This window comes from Narcine bancroftii, chromosome 13, assembly GCF_036971445.1.
Source record: "Narcine bancroftii isolate sNarBan1 chromosome 13, sNarBan1.hap1, whole genome shotgun sequence".
In the NCBI taxonomy this organism is placed as follows: Eukaryota; Metazoa; Chordata; class Chondrichthyes; order Torpediniformes; family Narcinidae; genus Narcine; species Narcine bancroftii.
In genome coordinates, this window is record NC_091481.1 from 53,703,622 (window position 1) to 53,724,024 (window position 20,403).

Sequence of the window (20,403 nt, forward strand, 5' to 3'; positions counted from 1 at the left end):
GGGGGGGGGGGGGGGGGGAAAAGAGGGCATTCAAGGGATGAGGATGGAAGGGGGGTGTGAAGAAGGGCCAAATAGTGGCAGAGTGGGAAAGAGGTAGAGAAAAAAGGGGGGAAGGTGAAGAGGCAGAGAAAAGGGGAGAAGGGAAGGCAGTAAGATAGACAGAGGGTGCGGGAAAGACAGCGTGAGCAAGAGAGAGGACACTACTGTTAGTGTTGTTAAAATACAACCGGAGAGCAAAGCAGTTTGTGTTAGACCAGAGCTTGAAGTTAACAAATTATGAAGCAGCCGACTGGTGCACTCCAGCGGTAAATCTTTCTGCCTTACAGATTACAAAGGTGCAGCGATTGTTACTACAGGATCATGCACGGACTCAGCTGGTAACAGTTGCTGGCATCTCCTCAGGGCACAGGCTCACAGAGTCTGCAGCCCACTGCTCAAGGAAGCAGGAAAAGACATTTGCTTCAACTCCACCGGCCTCTGGACTGGACTGGGCTGGGCTTGGATCGTCTTTACATGGTGTTCACATGATCAAAATCTCACCTGCTTTCAAATCACAGCACTGCTTGCCCGCTCCACATCTCAGCCCCCTGGCTCCAATCTTGGCCCTGTCCCTATATCTCATTCTCCCTCTCTCCTCCCAAATTGCATCAGCTGCTGAGCCTCCAGTTACACAATTCCGTCCCTAAACCTCCCCAGTAAAAAGCATGATGTTGCTGCCAGTCACTGTTAAATGTGAAAGTGGGAAGACAGGCACGACAGAGGGACAGGAACTCGTTTCCCTGTCCCCCATCCCCCCACCAACCTGGATCTCACAACAGTACCAGAATTTATAGTCCATCTCCAACTGCCTCCTGATCAGAGGTAGTTAAGGATCAACTCTGGTCCTGCCATCTCAGAGGGGCTAATCGGGGTATGGGGGTCAGATTCGCATCCCCCAATACCACAGTGGTTCATTGTTATGGAGATGAGCCTTGTTAAGAAATGAAGTCTGGATTATGGATTTAAATTCCGCAGCCAGAGATGGGATTTGAACGTGGGTCCCAGGAAGCTGTGTGATGAAGAACTGCTGCCTCTTGGACCTGGGACCTCTGCCTCTTGGAGGTGGCAAGGCCCTGCAGAAAGGGAAGTTTCCAATCCCCAGTGGGGTTATCCAGAGGAATCTTCTGGGTCCTCACAACAGGTTTCATTCAGAACCTCCCATGGCCAAATGAAGGTACTGAATTGCTGCAGTGCCTCTCTCATCTCTTAGGATCAACCAAAACCTCAACAAGTTGGAAGTTGGATCGTTGCTACAATGTAAGAGATGGAGCCCATCTGTGCACAGCCAATGGGAGGGTGACCAAATTGTTCTGCTTTTTAATTTTATTTTAAAGAATAAATGTTGACACCAGAACCTGCCTCAGCTGCTTTTCATTTAAAATACCCCCTTGGAATGTTTTATATCCAGGTGAGGGGGAATTCTCTACAGTGCAGCACTCCCTCAGTACTGCACTGGAGTTGGACTTGAAGCTACGCTGCTGTCTGAGAGGGGAGAGAGGGCTGGGGGGGTGGGGGGGGGAGGGGCGGGAAGATGATATTGATGCAAGCTCATACCCCAGTACAGGGCAGGAGATGGAGGTGAAGGGGAAAGAGGGGTTATTGATAGGATGAAGGACATCACCAGCTGACCTCTCACTCAACCTTTCCCACACCTGTGTCTCACTGTCAATGTGTTGGTGGTGGTGAGAGAGAGTGTGCACGTGGGAACTACTCGCAAAACCACACTTCCATCTAGTCCATAGAGCACTGGCGATAAATACTGCCTGTCGTCACCCGCATTGGCCTGATCTGGTGGGCGATCGTGGTCCTTCGGAAAGGAGCAGAGATTCCAGGCAAGCTGTCAACTCACACACCCTGTGACCCCCCCCCCCCAACCCCATCCAGAACTTGTGCCAGTGAGTGAAAGCTGGAGGAGAAGGGTGGGTGGGTGAGGAAAGATGGAGTGTAGGGAGCAGTTAAGCAAGAGTGGAGGTTTGCTGTGGTGGGAACAGTTTATTGTATTCTTCAGTGAAGGTGATGTCCTTGAGGCGTTCCATTGCAAACAACACCAGGTAGCCCTGTAATAGGAAGGCGCAGGAACATGCAGCTAAGATCAGGTAGGCAACGCTGCTCCATTGCACAAAGCAGACAGAGTCAATCTTCCAGCAATGGGGGGGGGGGGTGGTTTGTGCTCCCAAGCAGGAGCTTTGTGATGTCATCGGGTGGCGTGGTTAGCGCAATGCTGTTGCAGCGCCAGTGACCCAGGTTCAAATCCGCCACTGCGTGCAAGGAGTTTGCACGTTCTCCCCATGACCGCATGGGTTTCCTCTGGGTGCTCTGGTTTCCTCCCAGCCTCTAAAGTCGTATTGGGTTAGCAAGTTAATTGGACGTATGGCAGCGGACTGGAAGGGCTTATTACTGCGCTGTGTCATCGTAAAAAATTTATCTATGTCTCCTTGGTTTATTTCACTCCTGAGGTGCCACAGACATGTTCTACAGACACTAACCACATTCCAGCATCTCGTCTGTGGAACCAGATGGGGCATTTAACTGCACAACACTGCAACGAAACTCAATTGTGCCGGCATCCCAGAATTCACCTGATTTTCCAGGGAACATGTCATTCCCTGACAAGACTGGATGGATTCACTCCTAGCAGCCGTAGGTTATTCAAGAGCAAAAAAAAAAGCTCTGAAGGGAACTCAGCGGTTTGTGGAGGGGAACGAAAAGCCGATATCGACCCAAAACATCAACTGTCCATCTCGCTCCACGGATGCTGTCTAAACCGCTGAGTTCCTCCAATAGCTCATTCTTTTCTTTGCATCTTGTGGTTGATCATCAGCATGGCTTAGGGGTCTGAAGGGCTTTTGGATTTACCCCCCCCCCTCCCCCTTAAGCAAGCTTTACAAAGAGCTTAAGAGCAATGTCAGCAAAAGAACAAAGCTCTCTCTGCACTATCCCATCAAACACTCCCAGAGCACAGGATCAAAACAGGGTCTCACCAAAGATTCTCAGGAGAAGCAGGGCATAGGTTCGATATGGAATCAAGTTCCCTCTATACTGCCTCATCATGCACTCCCAAAGCCAGGCTCAACATAGAACCATGGAATGCTACAGCACAGAAACAGGCCACTTCAGCCCTTCTGGAATGAGCCGAACCATTTTTTTTTTGCCTAGTCCTACTGACCTGCACCCAGCCATACCCCTCCTATCCATGTATCTGTCCAAATTCTTCTTAAAGTCACAATTTCAGTTGGCAGCTCATTCCACACTGCCACCACTCTGAGTGTGAAGAAGTTCCCCCTAAACTTTTCCCCTTTCACCCTTAACCCATGTCCTCTAGTTTATATCTTACCTCCCCTCACTGGTAAAAGCCGACCTACATTTACTCTGTCTACCCCCCCTCATAATTTCAAAAGTCCTAACCTGGTTAACCTTTCCCTGTAACTCAGTTCCTGAAGACCAGGCAACATCCTAGTAAATCTTCTCTACACTCTTTCCATCTTATCTTTCCTATAGTTAGGTGACCAAAACTGCACACAGTACCCCAAATTTGGCCTCAACATTGTCTTATACAACTTTACCATAACATCCCAACTCCTGTACTCAATACTTTGATTTATGAAGGCCAATAGGCCAAAAGCTCTCTTTATAACCCTGTCTACCTGTGACACCACTTTCAAAGAATTATGTATCTGGATTCCCAGATCCCTCTGTTCCACCACACTCCTCGGTGCCCGACCATTCACCATGTACGTCCCTTCTTGGTTTGTTCTTCCACAATGCAACACATCACTCTTGTCTGCATTAAATTCCATCTGCCATTTATCAGCCCATTTTTACGGCTGGTCCAGATCCCTCTGCAAGTTTTGAAAACCTTCTTCGCTGTCCACAACACCTCCAATCTGCCAGCTTGCTGATCCAATTTCCCGCATTATCAGCCAGATCATTGATATAGATGACAGCAGGCTTCTCCCATCCAGCCATTGTCAAATTCAGTTCACTACTTCACCATAAATATAAACCTTCCTGACTAATCTCCCGTGTGAGACCTTGTCAAAGTCCACAAAGACAATACCCACAGCCATTTCTTCGTCAACTTTCCTGGTAACCTCCTCGAAAAACTCTATAACATGGTTCAATACAGAGTACACTGCCCTGTCACATATTCTCAAGTACAGGTTAGACCACAAGATATAGGAACAAAAATAGGCTATTCAGCCCTTCATTTAATTTTGAACTGATCCATTTTCCAACTTATTCCCACTGCCTGGCCTTCTCCCCATACATAACCTCTGATGCCCTAGCTCATCAAGAACCTATCAATCTCTGCCTTAAATACATCCGATTACCTGGCATCCACAACCACCTATGGCAACAGATTCACTACCCTCTGGCTGAAGAAATCCCTCCACATCTCTAAGCCCTTCAGTCTTGAAGCTGTGCCCTCTTGTCCTGGACTCTCTCCTTTCTACATCTACTCAGTTCACGTCTTTCAACATTTGAAATGTTTCAGTGAGATTCCCTTCATTCTCCTAAATTTCATCGAGTACAGGCTGTCAAACATTCCTCATAGGATAACCTCCTCATGCCTGGAATCATCCTAGCGAATCTCCTCTGAACCCTCTTCAACGTCAGCACCTCCTTTCTTAAATGAGGATCCCCCTAGGAGTTAGTGTAACACCTTTATAGCACAAGCGATTGGGCCCGGACCGGGATTTGAATCCTGGGCTGTTTGTAAGGAGTTTGTACATTCTCTCCGTGTCCGTGTGGGGTTCCTCCAACCCCCTCAAAAACGTACCACAGGTGTAGGTTAATTGGGTGGCATGGGCTTTTGGGCCGAAATGGCCTCCTATTACCATGCTGTATGTCTAAATAAATAAATAAATAAAAGCTGCTCACAGTTCTCCAAGTGAAGTCTCACCAGGGCCTTATAAACCATCAACATCACATCCCTGCTCTTCTATTCGATTCCTCTCAAAATGAATGCCAGCAGTACATTTTCCTTCTTCGCCACTGTCAGCGTTTACCCGCAGGCCGTCCTGTAAGAGGACTCCCAGGTCCCTTTGCCTCTGGGAATTTTCAATTTTCTCCCCATTTCAAAAATAGTCTGCCCGTTGATCTTTTTGAACCACAGTGTAAATAGTCTGACATGACATTTCATCTGCCCATCCTCCTCATCTGTCTCCGTCCTTCCGCAGCCTCCTTGTTTCCTCCACACGACCCGCTCCTCCACCGACCTTCCTGTCATCTGCAAACTTGGCCACAAAGCCGTTCATTCCATCATCCAAATTATGGAACCTAAAAGAAAGTGTCCCCAACACCGACCCCTGTGGGACACCACTAGCAACTGGCAGCCAATCAAAATATGATCCTCGTAGTCCAACTCTCTACTTCCTGCCAATCAGCCAATGCTCTACTCACACTAGTATGTTTCCCGTTATACAACAGCTTCCAATCTTAAGTAGCCTCCCTCTACACTGCCCCATCACACAGTCCCGAGCACTGGGCCAGCACAAGTTAGATATGGAGTAAAGCCTCCTCTACACTGCCCTGTCATACATTCCTGAGCTCTGGGCTAGCACGGGTTAGATATGGAGTAAAGCATCCTCTACACTGCCCTGTCACATGTTCTGAGAGCCAGGATCAGCAAGGATTCTAATTATTTCATATCCCTAGTACTGAGGCACCAACCTACCACTCTGTCCACCCAGGGAGATTCCACTCATGCCCAGATGTTGGAACACTCGATCTGGAGGAACTCCCTTGTGGGGCGAGGAAAAGCAAGACTCTGCAGCCTAGCCTGCAGCTACAGGCTACAGAAGAGACCCAAGCTCGTACGGTTGGTTCTAACACCGGCTCGCTCTACAGACAGGCGCTGGTAGGTGATGGTCTTCCAGTGTCCAGTACCTACCCAGGTGAAGATCGAGAAGAAGGAGAAAGTGATGGCAGCTCGGGCAGCGTCTGCCCCTTCCTTCAGTGGGTTGTCTTCCACCAGATTCGTGACCTGCCACTGGTTGGTGAGGAAGCAGAATCCCACAAACCACAGGAAGGACCAGCAGGCTGCAGAGGGAGGACGACAAAACAAAAACTGTAACTGACCCCGGCACACATTATCATCTGTCCTTCCACTCAGAGAAGGGAAGGATCTCACCTGAAAATCCTATATCCCCCAAGACCACCTTCTTGCGGTCCTTGACGCTGCTGATCTGCGGGAAGTAGGCATCAAGGCCGAGGAAAGCCAGGCACCCAAGGAAGGCCAGCACGCCGATGGTGATGCCATAGTTACAAGCGTTAGCGTTCCGATTGAAGACGCAATGCTCCTCAATCTCGTTCGGTCGGTTCACGTATCCTTCGTTGACAATTGATCCAAAAACGACTATCGAGAAAAGCTGCAGCAGGCGAGAGTGTTGCCCGCAAGAGGCAGGGAGAAGAGAAAGAATGAGAGAGAGAGGGATTAGAATTCAATTTATTCCAACATTTAAATGTGAAGCACTTTCAATGGCAAATAGTCCTAAGGCACTGAACAGGCTACGGGGAAACACAATTTGATGCACAGGGACATGTCGATAAAATACAGATGACCAATACCTTAGCGAAAGAGGCACTTGTTAACCCTCAAGGCTCTGTGTTCCTGTTTTCAGAGATACCAACAAGCCCCCCTGCTCTACTCACTTTACACCTATGACTGTGTGGCTCGAAACAACAATAACACCATCTACAAATTTGTCCACGATTATATGCGTTCAGGAGGGAGATTGGAAACCTGGCTGAATGGGGCACCCACAGCAACCTCTCACTCAATGTCACCAAAACTAAGGAGTTGATTGTTAACTTCAGGAAGGGAAAACCAGAGCGGCTCCCCCTCCACCATCAGACTCCTCAATGACAAACTCAATCAGGGACTCATTTAAGGACTCTTACTTGTGCACTTTACTGGTTTTTTTTCTTCTCTCTGTATTGCATAGTTTGTTTCCATTTCTTTATCTGCTTACATGTGTATATTGAGTACAGTTTTTTTGCACTACCAATAAGTGGTAATTCTGCCTCACCCACAGGATAAAGAATCTTAGGGTTGAATGTGATGTTGTAACTTAATTTTTATTTTAATTTAGACATACAGCACAGTAACAGGCCGATTCAGCCCACGAGTCCGTGTTGCCTAATTTACACTCCATTAACCTACACCCTGGTATGTTTTGAACAGTGGGAGGAAACCAGAGCCCCCTGGAGAAAATCACACAGATACAAGAAGAACGTATAAACTCATTATAGACAGCGTGGGATTCGAACTCAGGTCTGTGTACGTACTCGGACAATAAATCTGAATATACTCAGTGTCCTGGTTTTCAAGGACTACCAGCAAGTGTTTAGACTTGGTGTTCCTCCCCTCCATCTACATCTCCCACTGCCTAAGAACCTAAGAAAAGGCAGCGGACACACTGAAGGATGTGTCACATCCCTTACTCCTCGTCTCATTGGGGACAAAGTTCGAGAGTGTGAAAGCGTTCACTAACAGACATTTACTTCCCAGGTGCCATCAGGCTCCTGGTCAAACCCCACAACAGTGCTCTCAAGCTGCCCTTGCTTGCTACCAATTGAATCAAAACACTATACCAGGCAAATTCTGCTCTTCTATTTTATATGTATGTTCAAAAGAAAAGTAAAAGCACAATGCTGGAGAAACTCATCAGGTCAAACAGTGTTCTTTATATAGCAAAGATACTGAACCAATAAACCAGGCTTGAGCCCTTCATCAAGGTTTAGACAAAATGTCAGCAGGCACCCAAACAAAATAGTAGGGAGGGGCACGGTTCCACGGGCAGGAGGTAATAGGTAGATAAGGGAGGGAGGGCACGCCAGAAAATGAGGAGGGGGAGATGGGGGTGGAGAGCTAGAGGAAAGAAGGCCCTACATCGAAGAGACTGGACACAGACTGAGAGATCACTTCTCTGAGCACCTTTGCTCTGTCCACATCAATGTCTCCCGGTGGCCAACTATTTTTCTTCTGCGCCCCACTCCCGCACTGACGTGGCCTCGGGCACTGTCAAACCAAGGCCACCCATAAATTAGAGGAGCAACACTTAATATTCTGTCTGGGCACTCGCCAACCAAGTGGCATTAATGAGGACTTCAATGTCTTCTGTTTGGGCACCTGCCTACATTCTGCTCATATTCTGATGAAGGGGCTCAAGCCCAAAACATTGCTTCCTCAGGAGTTGGCAGAGGTTCGGTTTGACACCAGAAACCCTGGCAAATTTCTACAGAGATGTGGTGGAAACTGGTGCTGACTGGCTGCATCACAGTCTGGTGTGGGGACACCAATATCCCTGAGTGCAAAGCCTTGCAAAAGGTAGTGGACACAGCCCAGGACATTACAGGCAAAAACTTCCCCACTACTGAACATCTCTGCAGGGTATGGTGCCATCCGAGAGCAGCAGCGATCGTCAAGGACCCACACCACCCGCACTGTTCTCGCTGCTGCCATCAGGAAAGAGGTATCGGTGCCACAAGACTTGCACTACCAGGTTCAGGAACAGCTGCTCCCCCTCCACCACCAGACTCCTCAACAACAAACTCAATCAGGGACCCATTTAAGGACTCTTACTTGTGCACTTTATTGATTTTTCATTCTCTCTGTATTGTACAGTTAGTTTACATCCAATAACTGTGTACATTTTTTTATTTGTTTAAATGTTTATGCTGTGTACAGTTTTTTTTGGCACTACCAATAAGTGCTAATTCTGCCTCGCCCAGGAATAAAAGAATCTCAGGGTTTTATGTAATGTATGTTCTCTGACAATAAATCTGAATCTGAATAAAGATCATTGACCTGTTGAGTTTCTCCAGCAGGTTTTGTGTTTTATTACTATATGTTAGAGTTAACCTGTTAAGACTGCTTGCAGAAGAACCTTTCTCACTGTACTAGGTGATAAAGTGGCAAAAATTTAACCTGGCATCTATATCACGTCTACCACCTTGGTTCTCATCAATATTCATCACAACCTCCTCAAAAATCAGATGTGTGATCCACAACGTCCCATGTGCTGAACCCCCTCACCCCACATCAGTTGCTGCATTTCCAAATGATCGCAGATCCTAACCCCATTGATTTTTACCAACTATCTAGGAGAGGTCCAATACAAACGCAAAATACCACAAAGTCTAAAATTCAGAAATAAAAACAAGCTGGAAATTCTCGCCAGGTTGGGCAGATCAAGTTTTTTTTTTAGCCTGAACCATGATTTCTGCTTTGGTTTTCAGATGCTGGCTTACCTTCTTGTTATTTAGAAGGCAAATATTTATAGAATCTTAAGAGTCTCGATAAAGGGCCCTGCCTTGAAGTTTTTAATTCATTTAGAGATACAGCACCGTAACAGGCCTTTCTGGCCCATGAGCCCGCGCCGCCCAAATACATCATCGGCAGGTGGGAGGAAACCCTTGTAGGTCATGGGGAGAACCTTCCAGAGGCAGATCAAAGCCGGGTCACTGAACGCTGTAAAAGCGTTAGCCAAGGCTAACGTCAACCAATCATTTCTCTCCAGGGCTGCTGTCTGACCCCCCTCCCATCTCCTCTTTCTTCTTCTTCAAAATTCCAGCATTTGCAGTTTTTCATTCTCCGAAAGACTGGGTTTAACAGCCACGTAAGAAAGCAGTTTGCCACCAAGTACACGAGAGTGGTGGTTAAGATGGGCAGATGAGTAGAGGAATATGAATCATGTGGAGCAGAGGTTTAATTTAGCATCAGATTCAGTGCAGGCGGAGGGCCAAAGGGCCTGTTTCTGTCCTGTATCCATGTTCAAAAATTCTGCCTTTCTGGTAGCCCCATAGTTCTTTGCTACCACTCCTGACAGTGAGCTAGAATAACTTCAAGTTGGAGTTTTAAAATTTTTAAATTTTACAACATGGTAACAAGGCCCTCGGGCCCACGCTGCTCAATCACACCCAATTGACCGACAAACTCAGTACGTTTTGAAGGGTGGGAGGAAACCCATGCAGACACGGGGAGACCATACAAACTCCTTACAGATCGTGTGGAATTCAAAACCCGGTCGCTGACATTATAATAGTGTTGGGCCAATCTCATGTTACAGGATCAAGTTCCACCGTTTGAAACCAGTACACAGAGAGGCCTAGTGTCTAACACAAAGAACAAGGGCTAGTCACATGAAACACTCATGTGGGAATTGCCTCAATGTTGCTTTGTCATTCCCTTGGTCTGTGGAGCTCCCAGGCAAACCTCAGGCAGGATCTAAATATAGGTTTGTCTGCTCTATTGCCACTTTGTTCTCTGAGGCAATGCGGAAGGCACGAGGGGAGTGATGAAAGCCGGGAATTTTGCACAGTGTAATTGGTGTGAACCGGGGCGTGAAACTCCTGATGCACATTAATAATCTCACAGATTCTCTCATAGAATGGACGTCACTGACGGAATTATGGTGAGAAGACTCCTTGTATCATCTGATGAAGACACTCCCATGCAAGTTCCTGGATTTAGATCGAGGACACAACTCGATCAAGTAACAGACACTCAACATGGAAACTAAATCAGCCCAAGGTGTAATTTTAAAGAAAACGCCCCAGTTCAACCTTCTACTCATTTGCCCTTTTCAAGATTTAGAATTTCTTTATTGTATATTACAATATTAGTAACGCTATTAGTGTCACCTGGAGCCCCTTACAGTACAAGAGAATGAGAAGCAAAAGAGTCCCTTCAGTCACTGAGGGTCTGAGGATTCACCTCCAGGGCTCCCACAGCCTCTGAAGCTGCACAGAACTCCTGTCCGATCTACTGGCAACCTGAGCTCCTGATCCAAGCCTCCGACGTGATCAGCGCACAAGGACCATAGAGAACACTTCATACCCTCAGCACCCTCTCAAATCTCAGCTCTGATACCAGGATCCTGTGAACCAGTCTCTAGCAGCCCCACAGCCCGGGCAGGATCCCCCCACCCCCCCGCCCCCAGACTGCAAGTCGCCTACAGCCAGTGTGGGTCCAATAGCTGCCAAGCCCCTTGCTTGTTCATGGACCTTCCCTGTAGGGTCGCCTTATCTGCTTCTCCTTAGTGACAGGAAGGTGTGGGGGGGGGGGGGGTGTGTGTGTTTGGGGAGCTCCCGAGGCTGCAGTTCAAACAAGGTGTCATATTTCTCCATCATCTCCCAATGAATGGTTCGAGGGTCTGGCAAACAGATTTTAAAAGCTTGTGCAAAATATATGACGTGCAAACCTTTCGTCTCATCTTGAACCCCAGGTCGGCAATGTACAAACAGAATCAACTGGGATTCTGGGGAGAGGACATTGATAGTGAGCTAGCACAGAACTCATGGACCTTTCTGTACCATGATAATTCTATAACTGCCTGCCAAAGACATTTGAAGATACATATTCTCCTCCACAATCTCCATCAGTATCAGAACACTACAGGGCCATGTTCTTAACCCCATGCTCTACTCACTTTACACCTGTGACTGTATTGCTCAGTACAACAATAAACATTCTCTACAAATTTGCTGATTCTACCACGGTAGTGGGTTGTAGAAAGGGGATGAGTCAGCGTTGAAAACTTGGCTGAATGGTGCACCAACAACAACCTCACACTCAGTCACTCCAACTAAGGAGCTGATTGTTGACTTCAGGAAAGGAAACACAGAGGTGGTCGACAATCCAGTGATCAGAGATGGAGAAGTTGAGCACATTTCAGTTCTTGGGCGTCACTATCTCGGTGGATCTTTACTGGACCCAACACACCAATGACACCGTGAAGAAAGCACGTCGGGGAAGTCACGTGATGGAGTAGTGGCCGGACGGTGAACTCCAGCCCTCTCCAGAAAAGTTGAAAAAATAAAGGAAAGCACAAAGGCACAAAAATAAAAATTAAAGTAAAATGAGTATAAAGGTGGAAAGAAGATGGCGACGAAAAAAGAAAAATCGAAACCAACGGTAAGAAGAGAGGAAGAGAAGACAATGGAAGAAGAAGGAGAAGGCCTTACCTGTTCGAAGAGGCCCGCGGTGGAGAGAGAAGCCCGCTCCCTCAGGTCGGTAGAAAGTGGACTACAAAAATGGGTCGCTGAGCCGAGTAAAAGTGCGCAACCACGCATGCGCGAGGAGTCGCGCATGCGCGATGCGCATGCAAAAAAACACACCGGCGGGAGGGGCGACCAGCTGGGGAGTCGATCTCCACACCCGGCAATGACAGCTACAGAACAGCAGCAGCAAGAGGAGAACATAGAAGACAAAGAAAACAAGAAAGAAGAGAAGAAAAAGAAAACAAAGAAACAACAGATGGTCAACCCAGAGGAAGAAGAAGAGGAAGAGTACAGTAAAATGGAAGAAGAAGGGAAAGGCAAGACAATGGATATACTTTCTCTTATTAAAGAATACATGGATTCATTTAAAGAATGGCAAGCACAAGAATTTAGTGATTTAAGAAGAAGAATAAACAGTACAGAAGAGAAAGTGAATAAAATAGATATGACCATATCAGAAATAGGAAAAAGAATGGACAAGGTGGAAGAACGAGAAGCAGCAGTAGAAATGGAGGTAGAGGACTTAAAAAAGAAATTAGAAGAATCTAATAAAAAAGTTAAAGAGACACAAGAGCTGTTAGCTCAGAAAATAGATATAATGGAAAATTATAACAGAAGAAATAATATAAAGATAGTGGGCCTTAAGGAAGATGAAGAAGGCAAGAATATGAGAGAGTTTATAAAAGATTGGATCCCCAAGATCTTAGGATGTCCAGAACTACAGCAAGAAATGGAGATAGAAAGGGCACATAGAGCATTAGCCTTTAAACCACAACCACAACAAAAGCCAAGATCCATTTTAGTAAAATTCCTAAGATATACTACAAGAGAAAAGATACTGGAGAAAACAATGGAGAAAGTAAGAGAGGACAACAAGCCACTGGAGTACAAAGGGCAAAAAAATTTTATTTATCCAGATATAAGTTTTGAACACCTGAAGAAGAGAAAGGAGTTCAATACAGCAAAGGCGATTTTATGGAAGAAAGGGTATAAATTTATACTAAAGCATCCAGCGGTATTGAAAATATTTATTCCAGGACAGCAAAACAGACTATTCTCGGATCCAGAGGAAGCACGAAAATTTGCAGAACAATTACAAAATAGACTGAAAGATGAAGACGTATAACGAGAGTACAAAAGACTGCGAACTAAAAAGGACACATAAGTTTTGAACTCCTGAAGAAGAGGAAGGAGTTCAATACAGCGAAAACGATCTTATGGAAAAAAGGATAAAAATTTATGTTAAGGTACCCAGCGGTACTTAAAATAATTATTCCAGGGTAACAAAACAGACTATTCTTGGATCCAGAGGAAGCAAGGAAATTTGCAGAACAACTACAAAACAAGCAGAGAGATGAAGATATGTAATAAGAGTAAAAATGACCATGATCTATATGTATGTGTGTAAAGGGGTATATGTGTGTGTATATATAGTGTGCATACATGAATGTATCCGTATTTAGAGGAAAATATATAGAGTATAGACAAGAATTAATAAGGGAGGGAAATGGAATAGAGGGAATAAGGAGGGAATTAAAAGAGTGACCTTTGTTACATATGAAAAGTGAAATCTTTTCTGGGGGGGCTGGGTGGGGAGGAGTTACGGTCACTGCAAAATCAGCTGATGTTTGCGAGTGAATTCGCAAATCCAAATGGAGAGGGGAGATGTGGTTGTCCGACAAGGGATAAAGGACAACTCAGGAGGGGGAGGGGAGATTGGGGTTAAAGAAGTTTTAAATAGGAGAAGAGGGAAAATGTTTGATGTTTTAGAAATGTTGTCTTATAAAGTGTTCAAAACAAGAAAGCAGAAATGGATAAGAAGGAAAAGTAATGATGGAGAAACGGAAAGGGAAGATAAACAAAGTATAAAATTGCTACGCTGAATTATATGACTTTAAATATTAATGGAATACATAACCAAATTAAAAGGAAGAAACTGCTAAATTTACTGAAAAAAGAAAAAATTGATATAGCATTTGTGCAAGAAACACATTTAACTGAATTGGAGCACAAGAAATTAAAGAGAGATTGGGTAGGACACATAACAGCAGCGTCGTATAATTCAAAAGCAAGAGGAGTAGCTATATTAATTAGTAAAAATGTGCCAATTAAAATAGAAGAGGAAATAATAGATCCAGCAGGGAGATATGTAATGATAAAATGTCAGATATATTCGGAGTTTTGGAATCTACTCAATGTATATTCACCTAACGAAGAAGATCAAAAGTTTATGCAAGATATTTTTTTGAAGATAGCAGATACACAAGGGAACATATTAATAGGAGGGGATTTCAACCTGTATTTGGATTCAAATATGGACAAAACTGGGAAAAAAATTAACAGAAAGAACAAAGTAACCAAATTTATAATTAAATCGATGGAAGGAATGCAATTTTTGGATATATGGAGGAAACAACACCCAAAGGAAAAGGAATATTCATATTACTCGGCTAGACATAAAACATACTCAAGAATAGACCTATTTTTGTTATCAGCTCGTATGCAAGATAGAGTAAGAAAAACAGAATGTAAAGCTAGAATATTATCGGACCATTCACCCTTAATATTGACAATAAAGTTAGAGGACATCCCTCCAAGAATGTATAGATGGAGATTAAACTCCATGTTACTCAAAAGGCAGGATTTTAGAGAATTTATTGAAAGACAAATTAAAATGTATTTTGAAATAAATACGGAATCACTGAAAGATAAGTTTATACTATGGGATGCAATGAAAGCGTTCATTAGAGGACAAATAAGTTATGTAACCAAGATGAAGGACTACAATCAGGAAACAGAGCAGTTGGAAAGGGAAATAGTAAATATAGAAAAAGAATTAGCAATGAAGGAAGATACAACTAAAAGAAGAGAATTGGCAGATAAAAAAATAAAATATGAAACACTGCAAACATATAAGGTGGAGAAGAATATAATGAAGAAAAAACAGAAATATTATGAACTAGGGGAAAAAACGCACAAAATTCTAGCATGGCAGCTTAAGACAGAACAAGCTAAGAAAATGGTATTGGCATCAAGGAAAAAAGACAAACAAATCACATATAATCCAAAGGAGATCAAGGAAAACTTTAGAGAATTCTATGAACAATTATACCAAACTGAAAACGAAGGGAAAGAAGGGAAAATAGATGAATTTCTAACTAAAATTGAACTACCAAAACTACAAATAGAGGAACAAAATAAATTAACAGAACCATTTGGAATAGTAGAAATACAAGAGATAATTAAAAAATTACCAAATAATAAGACACCAGGAGAGGATGGATTCCCAATAGAATTCTACAAAACATTTAAAGATTTATTAATTCCTCCCCTCCTGGAAGTAATCAACCAGATTGATAAAACACAAAGCTTACCAGATTCATGTAAAACAGCAATAATTACAGTAATACTAAAGCAAGGGAAAGATCCACTCACACCAGCGTCATATAGACCAATATCTTTACTTAACACAGATTATAAGATAATAGCTAAACTATTAGCAAACAGATTAGCAGAGTATGTACCGAAAATGGTAAATCTAGACCAAACTGGATTTATTAAAAAAAGACGCACAACAGATAATATTTGTAAATTTATTAACTTAATTCATGCAGTAGAAGGGAGTAAAGCGCCAACAGTAGCAGTTGCTCTAGACGCAGAGAAGGCCTTTGACAGAGCAGAATGGAATTATTTATTCAAAGTATTGCAAAAATTCAGTTTACCAGAGAAGTATATTAATTGGATTAAAGCATTATATAAGGGACAATTGGCGAAAGTGATAGTAAATGGATATGTATCAAAACAATTTAACTTAAGTAGGTCAACACGGCAGGGATGCCCACTATCACCTTTATTGTTCGCGTTAGCTATAGAACCACTAGCAGAATTGATAAGAACAGAAAATAATATAAAAGGGATAAAAATAAAAGACAAGGAATATAAATCAGTTTATTTGCAGATGATGTTATAGTATACTTAACAGAACCAGAACTATCAATAAAAGAATTATATAAGAAATTGAAGGAATATGGAGAAGTGTCAGGTTACAAGATCAACGTAAATAAAAGTGAAGCAATGCCTATGAATAATGCGGATTTCTCAAAATTTAAGAAGGAATCACCATTTAGATGGCAAATGCAAGCAATAAGATACCTAGGTATACAAATAAATAAAAATCTCGGCCAACTATATAAACTCAATTATTATCCACTAATGAAAAAATTACAGGACGATTTAGAGCATTGGAAAGATTTACCACTAACACTAATAGGAAGGATAAACTGTATTAAAATGAACATTTTTCCAAGGATATTATACCTATTTCAGGCATTGCCAATACACCTGACAGAGAAATTCTTCAAGGAGTTAAAGAAAATAATAAGGAAATTTTTATGGAAAGGGGGGAAACCGAGGATAGCACTAGATAAATTAACAGAATGGTATAAACAAGGAGGCTTACAACTGCCAAACTTTAAAAATTATTAGAGAGCCGCACAATTAAGATACCTGTCAGATTTTTATCAAACAAGGGAAAAGCCAGATTGGACCAGATTAGAATTAGATAAAATAGGGGAAAAGATACCTGAACACATATTATATAAATGGGATGAAAAATTGGTACAACATAGAAGTTCTCCAGTATTACATCATCTACTCAATATTTGGAAGAAGATTCATGTACAAAGAAATAAAACAAATTATCAATTACCAAAACTAATATTGACGCAAAATAAGTTACTCCCTTTTACAATAGATAACCTTTCCTTTAGAGAATGGGAGAAAAAAGGGATCAAAAGAATAGTAAATTGTTTTTCAGGAAATAGATTCTTATCCTTTGAACAAATGAAAGATAAATGCAATATAACTCAAGATACAGTGCTGGCATATTACCAATTGAGATCCTATTTGAAGGACAAATTAGGAAGCAGTCTGAGGTTACCAGAGAGAAGTAACTTTGAATATGTAATTACAGATACAATGATAATCAAAAGATTTATAACAAATATGTATATTAAACTGCAAGAAAAGGAGAATGAGGAAACAAATGGTAAAACTAAACAAAAATGGGAACAAGATTTAAATATAAAGATAAAAAAGGAAACATGGGAGAAGTTATGTTCTGGAACGATGAGAAATACAATAAATACGAGGTTACATATGATACAATATAACTGGATACACAGGCTATACATTACACCTCAAAAATTAAATAAATGGGACCCAACAGTATCTGATAGATGTTTTCGATGTAAAAAAGAAATGGGAACAACAATTCATGCAATCTGGACATGTGAGAAAGAAGAAAAATTTTGGGAAGATCTAAGCCAAATATTAAATAAAATTACAGAAAACAATATACCAAAGAATCCAGAGATCTTCCTCCTAAGTAACATAAAAAACAAAGAATTTGGAATTGATTTGGAGGATGCACAAAAAAGATTTGTTAAGATAGCTCTAGCCGTAGCAAAAAAAATGTATTATGTCAACCTGGAAATCGGAAGATAATTTGAAAATACAACAATGGTATATAGAAATGAATAAATGTATTCCATTAGAAAAAATAACATATAGTTTAAGAAATAATATTGAAATATTTGAACAAATATGGGAGCCTTACATGAAACACAATAGCGAAAACCTACCGGGGACATTCACTACCTAAATTAATGAAAGGAGAAGGAAATGAAAAGAATAGACTCAGTGGAATTTCTTGTTTATTTTTATTGAATGACAACATTGTTTGACTGGTTTAATGTATCCTAGATTTTGTACTTTAAATGGACGGGAGGGGGAAGGTAGGGAGGGTGGGATGGGAGGAGGGAGGAGGGGGAGAAAATAGCACTGTATATATTTGAAAAGGAAAAAGTATGTATCATGGTTAATGTGGTTTATGGTGTGAAAAATAAAAAAAAAATTTAAAAAAAGAAAGCACGTCAGCGTTTCTACTTCCTCAGGAGTTTGGAGAGGCTTGGTTTGACACCAGAAACCCTGGCAAATATCTACAGAGGAGTGGTGGAAAGTGTGCTGACCAACTGCATCACGGTCTGGTAGTGGAACACCAATACCCCCCCCCCCCGAGTGTAAAGCTCTACAAAAGGTAGTGGACACAGCCCAGGACATTACAGGCAAAACCCACCCCACTATTGAGTACATCTACATGGAATGCTGCCATTGGAGAGCAGCAGCGATCATCCAAGACCCAAACTACCCAGCACACACTTTGTTCTCGCCGCTGCCATCAGGAAAGAGGGAGAGGTACCACCAGACTCGCACCACCAGGTTCAGGAACAGCTGCTGCCCCTCCACCATCAGACTCCTCAACAACAGGGACTCATTTAAGGACTCTTACTCATGCACTTCATTGATTTTCTTTGCTATCTCTGCATTGCAGTTTGTTAATATTCATTAGTTGTTTACAGTTCTTTATTAATTTACATGTTTATGCTGTGTACGGTTTTTTTGCAGTACCAAAAAGTAGTAATTCTGCCTGGTCCGCAAGAAAAGGGATCTCAGGCTTGTATATGATGTATGTATGTATGACAATAAATCTGAAATATTCTACTGAAACAAAAAACTGCAGAGATACCAGTCTATCTCATTACTAAAGACATCAAAACTAAAAAGTTGGGTCTTGGACAACCTTGGACAATCTGGTGAAATCTCAAAGAATCTCAGGGTTGTGTTGTCATGTATGTACTCTGACAATAAATCTGAAATCTTAATTATACAACCTTTCAAGGGATGGTTCAATCAGAGGTAAAAGCTGCATTGTGCAGTGATTGGGAGTAGAACTGCCCTATTATTCATTCGATCTAATCTCATTTATTCACGAAGACACAGCTGTGCACCTTCCAACCATATTAAACAGGTACTGTGACTAGAAAGGATAAAGACCACAGGAGTAGTTAAAATTGTCAGCACAGACCTCCTGATATCAACTTACCAGTTACCTTTCCTAATTTGAACGAGTCATAATTTATTGTCAAGAACAGATCACAAAATTCTTTGTTTTACAGCATCATCACCGTGCAAATGTTTGTATAAGCACCTTACAAAATAATAAAAGCAGTACAAGAATAAGGCAATGTCAATAGCCCCTGTCACAGTTGCAAGTGATCCCACGAATTAATGGCCCATCCACCTTTAAAATGTCTAATGTGAAAGCAAAATCAGCTCAATGCCGGCATCAGATGACGTCATCCCATGCCGGGGATTGACGGCCTTGACTCCTAGTACGATCCCCAGCGTCTACAGGTGCCAGCGTTGCAATCAGGCAAGTGTGAAACAGGTAACTGCATCATGAGATTGAAACAACCCAAGTTTTTGCATGAGTGCAGCAACGTGAAAGAAGATTAAAATGAAGGTATAAACTTTGCTGTGGGAAAGTCACAATGGGGGGGAGAGAGAGAGAGAAATAAATAACAATAAATAGCAATAGTGAACAATTTTTAAACAGCATGGGAAAGTTGTTAGCGCTACAGCGCTCAATTTATAAAGACTGTCAGTAAAAGCAATAGCAGACCTGACTTCCCAGAATGACATGCAGCAGAGAACCCCCCTCCATGAATGCAGCTGGGCATACAGCCCTTCATCTGCTGCATGGTATTCTGGGGTGGCTTCTGGGAAGCCATCGCTCTTCCCCCCCCCCCCCCCCCCCAATGTATTTATAAATTGTGCACTATAACATTACCAACTTTCCCATCCTGTTTAAAAGTTGTCTGCTATCACAATTTATTGTTGGCTCTTTCCCAAGGTCCCTTACAAAGGTTTATATAGGTTGACACAACAGGGTCTGAAGGGCTCATACTGTGATGAAAATAATAATGTTTATGTTATAATTAGGCAGGATTAATTTTGTTCAAATATAAGATCATAATACATTGATCAGGATTTAGGGCAGGTCCACCATCACTCAATGCATCACGAAAAGTCCTAACCCAGGGGTGGCTCCTTGCAAGTGTGTGTGTTAGGAGTGGTCAAGTGTGAAAAGCCAAACCACCATTCCTATCCCAGGACACGGAACAGCCAATTTAGCAGGATGCAAGTGTGAGAGGGGCTTATGGTTCATTGACCACTCAGACATCTATAGCAGTGGGGAAGAAGCGGTCCTTGTGCCCCTGACTGCTCATCTTCAGGCTCCTGTATCTTTCCCCCCTCCCCCCCCAATGGTAGCAGTGTGAAGAGGGCATAGTGGTGGGGGTCTTTGAGGATAGAGGCTGCTTTCTTAAGGCATTACCTCTTGTAGAGGTCCTCGTTGGATTGAAGTCTGGTGCCCGTGATATCGCAGGCCGAGTTAACCCTGTGGTGTTTTTTTCTCTTGTTCTAAGCGTTGGCAGACACTAATGCAACCAGACAGAA

At 42.8% G+C, this 20,403-nt stretch overlaps 1 protein-coding gene across 3 annotated transcripts in view; it reads right to left on the minus strand.

Annotated features, from left to right (window-relative positions):
• LOC138748436 (synaptogyrin-1-like) overlaps window positions 1-20,403 on the minus strand; it is an 83,098-nt gene that overhangs the window by 36,602 nt on the left and 26,093 nt on the right. For 2 of the 3 annotated variants that reach the window (XM_069908646.1, XM_069908645.1), the window contains exons 2-3: window positions 6,173-6,410; window positions 5,933-6,081 (exon numbers count right to left, since the gene is read on the minus strand). In XM_069908646.1, the coding sequence (XP_069764747.1) occupies window positions 5,933-6,081; window positions 6,173-6,410 (387 nt within the window). Of the gene's footprint in view, window positions 1-5; window positions 2,097-5,932; window positions 6,082-6,172; window positions 6,411-20,403 lie in introns of those variants that run through there. The other variant, XM_069908647.1, reaches the window with a different exon arrangement.